Genomic DNA, 12,162 nt, shown 5'->3' on the forward strand with positions numbered 1-12,162 from the left:
TTGCACAGGAGACCATGACTCAAGCCTTGAAAATCATGCGTATGATACTGTTCTGTTTCCAAGGTACGTATACGAAGGCTCAAAGAGGTAAAAGTTTGACTCATGTAGTTTTTCTTTAATTATTGATGTAAATAGGTAATCACAACAAATGGAGCATTCGTTCTTGTCGTTTTGCATATCAATTCCTTCTAGCCCAAACTAGTGTCAGTCGACTAGCCAACAGAAAAACGATTGATGAGATTTCTTTCCAGGATTAAAGCTCTCCGGACTCCGGACTATGATAACCATGAATAATTCTTTTTGTTCTCGAAATCTGTTCCAAAGATTTTTAATTCCCGAATACAAAGTGAGCTTATTATAGGGAGCAAATGAAAGTGAAAAGTCTCCACAGTGTTGCTACAGGAAGCTAACTGAGCGAACTTAATTCGTGGCTAATATTGGTCGTTTACCATTTCAAGTAATACAAAACGTTTCCGGAAAATCCGGTCGGAAAGTAAACGGAAAGCGACTTCTTGGGTCGTTCCAGCAGAAAATTTCTGGGAACAACGTACGGAAAAACTGAAAAGGTAGTCATATTTATCCGGACTGAATGTTCCAAACGGAAATTAATCCATTTCTTCAAAAACCATCTTTGTACAAATTCTGAACGCGATTCCGAGACGAAATTTACAGTCCTGAAGTTTGCTTACCATTTGTCCAAACCGTGAACCGACCGGCCTACCCGTGTAATTATATGCATGTTAAACAAGCGTCATTTCCACTTTTCAATGACATAATTATTTTAGATGAACTACTTTAAACAGAATTTACCGTTGCCTTCTACATGCCAGCTCGTCACTGACTGTTAAAATGGAAACGTTTCTTCTCACTTTGCGAAAAATGAATTTTCTTGTTTTAGCTAGTATGGCTTTCAACGAGCTTGAAATCCTTGAGCCCAAGCAAACCAGTGTATGGGTGGCAAACGGCAAATCTCGGCGAGTCTCATTTGTGTACAGCGATGAAGAGGCTGACAAATGGCTTTTGAGGGTATTGAACAGCAAGGGAGACATCGTCCACTCTTACCCTGCCGATATATTGTTTCCGGAAAAGCGGAGGGAAAGAATGATTTATGAGAAGCATGTTATCGTACCGGAGAATTTAGGGGGTGGGGAACATAAGATAAGAGTCTGCGCACTGCTCAAGGACAAAAGGGAGTTATGCAAGGATACGGAACTGTTTTACATCGAAGGAGGTCAGAAAACAGGTAAGCTGAACACCCGGAGATTAATTACTTAACAAAGTTTTATACGGGGAGGTCACGCACCCGAGGTCCAACCTAGCTCTTAACTTTTATATACCAATTTCATTGACAGAAAAATGACCCTCTTCGTGTACCTTCTATTGACCAAAGGCATCTCTTTCACATGCCTAGTTTAGATTTTTGCATCCCTTTCTACTGCTGTCTTTAAAATACGAAAAAAAAAAATCAGGAAACCAGAACGACTTCTCGGCCTTTTCACAGACACAAGACATTTGTTAGGTACTTTTGGGCCTTTTTACCAACCGAACAGACAGATTTCCCTATCTTTTTTTCCTTGAACTCGTGAAATCCCTACCCTTTCATATAATAGGCACCTGAAAAAAGGTACCCCCTTGAGTCTCCCGGTAAGAGCCACTATAGGGGGAGGGGGGGGGGGTGGTTCAACAGTCCTGTCACCTGTCCTTCCTGAAAAAAATATCTTCTAGAGGGGGAGGTTTGGAAAAGGTTTTTGGTATGCGACCCGGTTAACTTAGTTGTTATACTTAGGATAAAAACTGTTCTCTTGCGAGAGGTGGTGACAGGATCAAAGTAAGCGCTGTCTTAGTTCAAATGTTTTAGTGCTTGGGCATTAATTATTTAACAATTAATGAATGACGCTGAGTATTTTATAAAGAATTATGGAGATCGATGAGGAGGATGTTATCCGTCGTGGCAGTAGGCCGCGGAGGATAACACCCTTCTAGATCTCCATAATTCTTCATATGATACGAAAGCCGAATTCAATAACTGTTTTGTTATTCATTCAAAAATAATTCCTAGTTTAAAAACATAGCTGAAACATGCTTACCTCCATCGATGTTAAGTTGATCTCCGATAGTGCACGTTTAGGTTTGTTCAGCTCCTCAAATATTCTCCAAATAGCAGATGTCGCCCTTCGAGTTGTCTTCTTGCTGTTCTTGCCATGTTTTTAGCTATTATTTCGCCTAGTTCTTACTCTTGAAACGAGTGAAATGTCCGCAATTTTTATTTTTCAACCAAAACAACTCAACCTCGTTCCCAGGTCGTCTTGGTTGACGGTGCATTAACCTGCAAGGAAGCTGCACTTTTGACGTCATCGGATGATTAATCGTAAAATTCTTCCAAATGTGGTCATCAGTAGCCGTTGTGGTGAATTATGCGTGTGGTTTTAGCCAACCAGGAATCGGGGAAATTATTTAATGAATGAATAATAAAACTACATCAAATAGTCACATGTAAGGGAATCCGTGTCATCCTTGGATTCTGGATTGCACGCAATTGATTCCGGATTCAAGGTACTGGCATGGATCCTGGATATCGCTCTTTTAAGTAGCAAGTATCTTTAGGGTACGCGAAGACTCTTAAAAAGCGGTTGAAATGTTTCATGGAAGTCCAGACGTCAATCGAAAAAGAATGCGCGCGCATGTAGAGTGTCTTAAGAATTAACAACCATTTTAACATTTACAAAGGTGACAAAGAAAATCTTCAGCCGCACGAGAAAAGATTTCAAGCAAGAGTTAGCAGTTTTGAGGATTTTCTGAGAAACCTAGACCCAGAGGACACCTGGCCAATACATAGTACACACTGTACGATACCGAAAATTCACAAGCCAACTAAACAGGAATTTACCGAGAAGTGCATGAAACCGGGTGAGAAACAGGGGCAAAAAATCCGTACTGATGACGCGTCACTACCTAGGGATCTGGGTAGTGCTTTCGATTGGCTGAAGATTTGCTTCAACCAATCGGAAGCACTACCCAGATCTGGGAAGTGACGCGTCATCAGTACGGAATTTCTGCACACATTCCTCAGACGTTTCTTAGACGTTTCGTGGAAAACCAAGAAATGCCGGCTTTTTCTACATCTGCCTATTGGATTTTCGAACTCACGTCTATGTCACTTAAATAATCATAATACCGTATGTTACGCAGGTCAAGCATGTATTATAACAGGCATGATGGATGACTGGAAAGCAATGAAAAAGTGGCCATTTGAACAATTTCAACACGACCCTCGAATAGCAGACGGCGTTTTTGTCGGTCAGAGGTCGACACCAGTGCCTTTAACAAACTACGTGACATACTTGAAAGAAAGGGCAGCCAATGAGACTGCGCCGTGGGTCATTTTTATGTCGGACGTGTTTGATTTGTATCCTGAGCTGAGGATGGTGAGTGGTGTAGTGATGAACATGATTGTTGTAACAGCTGTGAATTCAAAGAAGTCATGTTTATTGTCCTTGCCAAAACTGATCAGCAAGGAAAGCGCGGTTAATTAGCCAACACGGCCATGTCACGTATTTGACAGAAATAACTAACGTTTCTATAGACTGAGTGAATTCTTATTGTTTCACTATGACGTCATTAACCGTATATGGATAGCAGAGCACGAAATATAAAAGTGAAGGATTTTAAAACGGAGGTTGTCGAAAACGCGGTAGTATTAGTGTGACCGGGTGAAAAAAAATCCAGGTAATTCAAACACTGCCGTAATAGCTCCTCAAGCAGAATCGAACTTAAAGAAACGTGGATTTAAAAAAAGAGAGAGAAAAAAAAATCACGGGTGCCTTTTAAGCCAGCTCTTTAAGAAGTTACACATGCCCAAAAATAAAAACGGAGGAACCGAAAATGAATCAGCAGATGGCTTTTGAATCCGCAACGTTTTCTTTTCTGTGGCTTCCGTCCACACGTATCCGGTGAATCCCGCCGCATACAACTCCGCTCTCCAGAATGGAATTTTTTGAATGCGCTAAGAATCCGGAATCGTGTGAACGCTAGATCCAGATATTTTTTTTATCCAGTGAAGTAACAAGATCCACCCCAGTTATTTGCCGTGAATATTCAAGTTGGTGCCGAGCAATAAGTTATCTCTTCTCTACCTCTTGGACTTCAGTTTTAAGTCTTATAACGCGCGTGTAATTAACGCTATTGTAGCTATGATCACTGTACACTTCAATTATGCCAAACGCTTGCTCGACGTGTACACTCTGACGCTTCTTTCCATGTTGGACGCAAGTTAAATGAGCGAACTAGTGCTTTGTTGGACGATTTTGTCAGCGAAACAGTTATTTAAAAAGTGGCGAGAAAAGTTCGCATCGCTTTACAAATCAGCTGACGAACTGAGAGTGAATCTGGTTATGTGTGGACGGGCAAATTCGATTTCAATACGCTACGTGTGGACGAGATTCCAAAAATAACCGGGGCCATAGAGAGTATTGACGGCCGAAAAAGGTTTAAAAACCGTTGGCATGGGGGTGTAACTCTCAACATGTTTTGTTATCCTACTGAACAGAGTCTTAACGTACTGATTTGAAACTTAATAGGAATGGACTCATAAACCCATTATTCGGTGTTTTAGTAGTAGATACGGGTTAACATTTTATAGATTCCTTGTAGTTTGCAAAATATCTGCGTACATGTTCTACCAAAGCACCGAACAAAGGCCATGTCTTACAATAGGCCGATTTAGCAACAGAACGGGAACGTCAGTTGACGACGGCACCCGCAAATCAAACAGCTGGGTTGACCAATGGCAGAGTGGCAAATTGGGCACCGGAAGTCGAGTTTAGTCCTTTCCGCGCGCTTTCCCGTCGTCAAATGACGTTCCAGTTCTGTTGCTAAATCAGCTTAATGTCCTGGTTGCCGTCGCTTGTTAGGCAGTTTGGCATTTTGACAGTTACAATTCGTTGTCATTATTGACAGGATTATACTGTACCGGATTTCTTTTCTGAATCTGATGACTTCTTGACTGGTTTGGATGACGATCTACGCCTGGATTGGCGCTGGATTATCATGGCTGCCAAGCGTAGTGGCTCCGGGTGGCACGTGGACCCTGCTAATACAACTGGATGGTTGGCGCTCATACAGGGGGCTAAATTATGGGGGATGTACCCACCCTCTGTATATCATATTCCTGGTGAGTTTGTGATGATTGGTTCTTATATAAAACGTGCCTTGAGGTGCTCTTTTCGTTTATTGATCCCAGCTCAAACCATTTAAGACCCTTTTTAAATTAAATTCGACATCCGCCAATGACATCGCAACTCACAAAAAAAAAATCTAAATTCAGGGAGACATGTTATACTGTATGATCAACTATATACTGAGCCAGGAGAGCTAGCAGCCCTTCAAAAGGGCTTAAAAAAAACGCAAAATAACGAGAGAATGTTTCTCGTTTAGTCTGCTACCTAACTTTCACTTTCAATATTTATAGTGTCCAATGAAGTCGAAATTCATCATTGTTGTCATGGTTTTTGTTTAGGTGTGAAGAACAACAACTATAAGAAGAGAGATTACGACATGGAAGATGCATTCTATTGGTGGATCTATACTCGGCCATACTTGGTATGATCTTCACCTAGAGAAGATTTCTTTTTTCCCTTCGAATTCATTGCTGTTACGTTTACACCAATCTCACGTCGCTTTATTAAAAAAGTTAAACCAAGTCAACAGACCCCCTTCCTCCACTCCCCAAGCGTTAAAGTCAGATAACTTCAAAACCGTGCAAGCTATGACCTCTAAACCTAGCGAATTTTACCAAAATTTATCTCGGAACATTTAAAAGTCGTTTAACTTGAAAGTCACCATTGATGTTACCATGGCAACCGATTTTTAATGTGTGCAAATTTCAAAAAAAATGTAAAAGTTTTACTTTTTTTTTTTAAAATAAAATTCTGTTTTATCTTTCTATTTTTACTTACTATACTGAATTCTTTTTGTACCGTATATATTAGGTCAATTTTAGTTTTATCTCTGTCACTTGATAATGATGTCATGGTGACATCGAAACGTTGTGTTAAACCTTTTACGCTTAAAATCTTTATTCGTAAGTGAATTCTTACAGCTGTATGTAACACTTTAAGGAGCTCTGTCATCAAAATTCAAACAATGGGAAATGCTTCGTATGAATTGAATGAAACGTTTAAATAACTGCTCAAAACACGAAAAGAAGATGCAGAACAAATAACATAGGAAATTCAAGAGAAGGCACGGATGTTAAACTTGAAGGGAGATTAAAACGAACTGCAATAGTGGTTTTTAAAGACTTGTTAGTCTAACAGTATTTCAAAGTTCATTTCATAATGCTGGGGAGACATATTTCATTGACAAGAAGCTGTCGCTTTGTCATTTACATTAATTAGTTCAAGTTCCATGGACGAGGAATTGTCGCAATTCGCATTACAAAGTAAGAAAATGAACTAGACAGCCGTGACACAGACAATTTAACTTAGCGTTAGGTTATCCACTTTATTATTTTATAAGCAATGCATTTACCAATTTCTCTATTGTACATGTGCGTTTCTTGGTTTAGAAGAGTAACCTGCCTATCGAGTGTGTTCAGAAACCAGGGGATATTGTGTTTATCCCCAGTGGCTGGTGGCATGCTGTCCTGAACCTTGACGACACTGTTAGTGTGACGCAAAACTTTTGTAATAAATACAGGTAAGCATCGTCCTTGATTTAAACAGCATTACAGAAAGACTTGAACAGTGTAATATTTCTTCCCACCTAACCCCCCTCCCCCCCCCCCCTTCCAACCCCTCCGTCCAACCCAACTTCTTGGGAGAGGCGGGTGGCAGTTTTCCGGTATTTGCTAGTTTGGTCACACAATTCTACCAGAGTCGAAGAAAACTTTGAAAAAAATTCCAAATTATGTTATTTTCGTTCAAAAATTCATTCAGGGTTGTCAACTAAAAAAAAAAAAAAAAAAAAAAACAGAAGAAAACGGAAACTCGAATAAAGGAATGTATATATAAGTAAACTCAGCTTCTCCAGACCCAGCTGATTTTATTGCCCTAGACTAGACCTGTTTTCCCTTTCATAAACGGTCGTTGCCATTTAATTTATTCTGTCGATGCCACCATTGATAACCAAGCCTTTAATTACGATAGATGTAAACGAGGTTTAAGCCCGAGTAAAAATTACGTTAAGGGTTAATAAGGTTAGTTAGATGTCTCTGGAAAGACAGTTTATGAGGACGCATGTAAGCATTTTTTTCGGAATCATGGCGAGTTCTGTTTTTAAGAGAGATCCAAAGATTAGTATAGGAGATCCTTGAGTCTGATTCTGGGAGTCTTTCTATTAGAAACGCTTTTAATGAAAGGTTGACAGTCATAAGAAAGGAAATCGACCGTTAACAAAAGGAAGATCGACGAAATTTCTCTGAATCGTCCGCAGACCGATACATTTTCGACCGTAAGCCGAAGCTGTAAGAACAACTTTTGAACAAAACCTGAAACTGCGCAAGGTTTGATTTTTTCTGGGGCGAATCTCCATTTTTGCTCTTCTGTTTTTAACAGCTTCCGGAATTGCCTTACGGAACTCAGAGAGCAAGCTGACAGTGATGACGGCTTCATCGGTCGAACATTTGAACAACTCAGGGAACTTTATTCTGAAGACTACCCAGAATACTTTGAGGCAGAGGATCTTGAGTTTGAGGCTCCCGTGAAAGGCCATGGATTAACAGAGGAAGATGAAAAGGCGAAACGAATTCAAGTATTGAAGGACTTTTTTGCAGGAAAAAGCCAAAATCTTATTTGAATTATGAATATTTATAACTTCTACAAATGAAAGAATGTTTTAACTATTTAACCACATTACATGTATATTAATTATTAAGTTGTTTTCCTCAGAAATAGCCATATATGTGACTCCTTAGTGAACAAAACTCGCTGGCTTTGCTTCTTTTTCTTGTTTTCAGTGTGCCTCCTTATCCGGATCGGTGAACTTTCCCTACAAAAATGAAATCGTGCCCCGTGTGTTACCTTCTACCTTCTTTTACTGTTGAGACATGACCGCGACGTACATCTGTCATTTGGCCATGCGCAGATCATCAAGGCTTTTCACAAATTATCTCCAAAAAAGCTCTGTTATACTGAAGCTTGATAATGAAACTAACCATACAAAATAAACCGGAAGGTTTTAATTTGTTATGAAGAGTATGTCTCTTGATTCATCTAAAAAAGGACGCTTACCATGCCAGTCAAACCTCGGTTTCTATGGTAACGTCAATAGAGAGCTTTAGATTCGAGGACGAGGGCGACTTTAAAGGGCGACTACGAGTACGAGATTTTCTCAATTCTATAAAGTGGCGCACGCGTGTGAGCCAGCGTCATTTTGGCCGGAAAACGTGATAGCCATCGTCATCCTACAACGCGTTTTAGGGAGAATGTCGTATTGGCGGGAAAGTTATAATAATAATAATAATTTATCATTTATTAGGCGCAAAATACAATTCAAATATATGATCTAATGCGCACAAATGTAACAAGTCTCTTCAAATGTAACAAGTTTTATCATTTTGCTATCGGGAGAGGGCTTAACCTCTTTCAGTATAAATAACCGCACTGACTATTTTGGTGAAAAAAAAATGTAAAATGAGGCTTTCTGTGGTGTCTTTTACTAGTACGCTGACTGATATAAGGGTTAGTACCGTATTTATTTGAATAAGCGCCCAACCTAAAGGCAAAAAAAGGCCTCGAATAAGCGCCCACCACTTCCTCCTCCCAACCAAACTCAAATAAGCGCTCACCCCCACCCCACACACTTGAGTGAATAAATTCTAATAAGAGACTTTGCTGAGGACGGAGTTTTCTTCAGAGTATTTTACAGAAACCTTGCTTTGTTACTTCTTCGCGTTTCGTTATTAGCATCTATTATTTTGTTGCAAAATAAAAATACTTCACTTGCTGAAAATGCTGCAAATTTAGTAAGCGCCCACTCTCAAGGTCCAAAAATTTAATAAGCGCCCAGGGCGGTTAATCGAATAAATACGGTACGTACAAAGGCACTAGCTACATTTAATAAAACCACTTCGCTTTCCAGGGACTGTGTTATGAATAAGAGAAATCTTGCCTAACTGATGGATGGATTCTTCCAGTTCAATTGTGTTTTCCAGGTGACCAAGGACAATTAAGTCCTACTCTATTAAAGTTAACAGCATCGAAAAATACCAATAAATTCCCTCCGAAATCCACGGTTAGCCACTCCATATATGATGGGATTGATGACCGCCGAAGCAAAGGCAAAGAAAGTGTACAATTCGTAAGCAGAGTCAGGTAGTTTGAGGGAAGACGAATGCGCTAGTAACCCAATAATAATGACGGGAATCCAGCAAAGAAGAAACCCAACGACCACAAGAAACAGCAATCGCGTTACACGCATTTCCCACGCGTTAACTGCAAGCTGCTGACCATTACCCGCGTGGAGCGAGGGCGTCACGTTCGTTTTATGTCGACGTATCGCAAAGAATACATTGGAGTAGCAAAAAAGGATTGTGAGAAGCGGAATGAAAACGTGAATTAGGTGCAGAGATAAACCGATGGCTCTTTCATGCGCTTTGCTTACAAATGTTCCAATACAGAAAAAATATCTTGGGTTGTACTTGTATATAACTGGGCCAACAAAAGTTGATATCAGTCCATCAAACAGGGTTAGCGCCCATACAGTTAATATCATTTTCACGCTGGACTTTATCGTAAAAAAATTTTGGTAAATGTGTGTTTTTACAACCCGAAAATAGCGATTAACCGCTGTCAGAGCGAGTGTAGGAACAGAGACTCCCGCCCAATAGTAGATTGTAAATCCGATAAATTGGCACATTGCGTGGCCATGTAGCCATCTATCTGCTAGAAAGGCTTCAATGCAGAAAGGAAAACAAGTAATGGCGACTGTTAAGTCTGATATTGCCAACGCTAAGATGTATAAATAAAGCACACTGAAGGTTTTTCGCTTTCTGTAAATTGCCCAGCAAACGAAAATGTTGCCGCAAATTGCTATAGCGTTCATTAAAACCAGGATACTTCCTTCGACGGACTTTAACACTTTTCCTCTGGAATATTCCTCCATTGCAATTAACAAATATGTGAGTCAACTTCCTCAAATTTTTCCTTTGCATCCGACAGATAGCGTTTCTACATTTCACCCATTCCAGCGCCTCTTTCTTCTCGAGACGCAAAGGCAGGATTTCAAGGCCCAATGGTACAGCTACAAGTCAATACCAATTCAATAGAGGAATCAACTTTACAATACATCTGAACAATTATTGTTTTCGTAAAATTAATTGCATGAAGCTTTTCCTAAAAAAAACGTATTGCTGTTCAAATGGGGGTCATGTTCCTTTCTAAGTTAGAGAGATTATTTTTTCAGCCATACACCATTTGTCAATCTCCTTCAAGGCTTCGGTCGTTGACTTTTAAACAATTTACGTGTGGAAAGTCCCTAGCAGAAGGAGAAAACCAAGTGTTTCCTTAATAGTTCTGCTGGCGCTCGTTGTCTACACGCAAAAGTATTGGCTGTTCAAATCTGTCAACTGATTTTCTTGATAAGCTTTCTTGCGAGATTTACATAGGCTTTGCTATTGTCAAGCACGTACCCGTCAAAAGAGTCGCAAATTACAATTTCCTTATCAGCGGATGTCATAAGAACTATTAAAGGAGGGGCAGATGTCGAATTTTATACACATGCACAGTATCATCTTTTGTTGTCTTTGGTTACACCAAAAGATTTCCACTGTCTTAGGTTTAGTCTTGAAGACGTGGCGAAACAAGCTAATAGCACAAAACCGATCTCAGTTTGATTTTCCAAAATTTTTGAAACATAAACAAGAACGTGGGAAAACACGGCGTGATAGCTTTTTCTTTTATGTATAACCATGACAGGGAAGACTCCCAAAAAAATTAATAAATAAAATAGCAAACTAAGAACCATTCGCGGCATATTATTTTTACTTGAGGTGCAAAAACATGAGAGTAGTCAAATGCTTGAGGAGTTTTGAGCAGACAACTTCTGTATAGGGTTTATATTAGTCTTCCTTAGGTCCGTACGAGTTTTAACAATTTGTGGGTTTCTACAATTCATTTTCCCTTCTCACTTGAATCATTGAAAGGTTTAATTAAAAGAGAGAAAACCTAAGGAGCAGAAAGCACTCTGAAGGCCTGATTATTATAATATCACTTCCTGCAACAGACATCTGTAAGAATTTAAAAAGACTAATATAAGGTGCTGTGCGTCATTCTGTCCACAGGGTGATTATTTTCTAGTTTTCCCGCGAAGGCCGTGAAAAAGAGGAGCTGAAAACTTATAACGATAACTGTCATTTTTTTGTTTAGTACTTGCTTGCCTAGGGGGCATTTCTGCCTCGATCAATTTCTTCATAAATGCATTTGAATGTAGCAAGACAGATATAAACATTTCAGACGTGAACGAAAACTGCATGAGTCAAGACAGAAAAAAAAACTCTTAATGTATATTCCATCGCCCGACCGTACGGAAAGATTTTTCCATCGATTTTTTGGATTTTTCCTTGTTTGTTTGTTTTTCCTCGTTTTTGCTTTCTGTTTGTTTCCCAGCTGTGGTATATCATTTGCCACGTGTCAGGTTGGTTTTAAAGCGTTATTAAAAGCAAGATACCCGGTCAAAATGGTAGCTGAAAAAAAGTTTTATTTATCAGCAACTAAACAGTCCACTTTCGGTACATTACAATTCGTATGATTTATGGCGACTCCTCAAGGACACAAACAAAGAAAACGCCTCTTACGCTATGAAAGGCTTCAATAGTACCCCCACCCCCGCCACTGGAAAGAAACGTCCGCATAATGGGACAAAATATCTTTAAGGAGTCCACTTCCCCCGCCTCCAAAACCAATTAGAGTAATTTTATTCGGACCCATAATTTCTCTTCCCTTCTTCTTTGTTTTGTTACCAAATACTCTGCGTTGAGACCCCCTAGGTTGTTCGGGATTTCCCTTATTTGAAGCTCGGGACATTCGGGATTGTAAAGCAAAATCGGGGCGAGATTCGAGATTGTAAGTATACCCCGGGGGATGCCAAAAGTAACCATCGGGATTTGCGGCTGCAGTCGTAAACTAACGGATTTGGAGTAAAATATGCCGAAATCATGAGCCATAT

At 39.8% G+C, this 12,162-nt stretch overlaps 2 protein-coding genes across 3 annotated transcripts; one reads left to right on the plus strand and one right to left on the minus strand.

The window, feature by feature from the left end:
* Nucleotides 1–8,012, plus strand: LOC140935208 (bifunctional arginine demethylase and lysyl-hydroxylase JMJD6-like). Of its 2 annotated transcripts, XM_073384750.1 has the most exons (8): nt 1–63; nt 899–1,243; nt 2,728–2,907; nt 3,190–3,425; nt 4,957–5,170; nt 5,516–5,598; nt 6,566–6,696; nt 7,554–8,012. In XM_073384750.1, exons 1-8 carry the CDS (start codon nt 15–17, stop codon nt 7,792–7,794), a joined length of 1,479 nt encoding a protein of 492 aa, XP_073240851.1. In that variant the 5' UTR covers nt 1–14; the 3' UTR covers nt 7,795–8,012. The 2 variants fall into 2 exon arrangements, with proteins under 2 accessions (XP_073240851.1, XP_073240859.1); XM_073384758.1 differs by lacking the exon at nt 2,728–2,907.
* A 430-nt stretch (nt 8,013–8,442) lies between these two features.
* LOC140935225 (melatonin receptor type 1B-B-like) lies at nt 8,443–10,345 on the minus strand. The gene has a single exon (XM_073384768.1). It carries the CDS (start codon nt 10,099–10,101, stop codon nt 9,187–9,189), a length of 915 nt encoding a protein of 304 aa, XP_073240869.1. The 5' UTR covers nt 10,102–10,345; the 3' UTR covers nt 8,443–9,186.
* Nucleotides 10,346–12,162: the final 1,817 nt, after the last annotated feature.

Source organism: Porites lutea, chromosome 1, assembly GCF_958299795.1.
Source record: "Porites lutea chromosome 1, jaPorLute2.1, whole genome shotgun sequence".
NCBI lineage: Eukaryota > Metazoa > Cnidaria > Anthozoa > Scleractinia > Poritidae > Porites > Porites lutea.

Excerpts from the sequence above, each read along its gene's own strand:
- LOC140935208 (XM_073384750.1), top strand. The coding sequence starts at position 15 with ATGACTCAAGCCTTGAAAATCATGCGTATGATACTGTTCTGTTTCCAA. Across the intron at positions 2,908-3,189 it reads CGAGAAGTGCATGAAACCGG|GTCAAGCATGTATTATAACA; the intron begins GTGAGAAACAGG and ends TATGTTACGCAG. Across the intron at positions 3,426-4,956 it reads TGTATCCTGAGCTGAGGATG|GATTATACTGTACCGGATTT; the intron begins GTGAGTGGTGTA and ends CATTATTGACAG.
- LOC140935225 (XM_073384768.1), bottom strand. The coding sequence starts at position 10,101 with ATGGAGGAATATTCCAGAGGAAAAGTGTTAAAGTCCGTCGAAGGAAGT.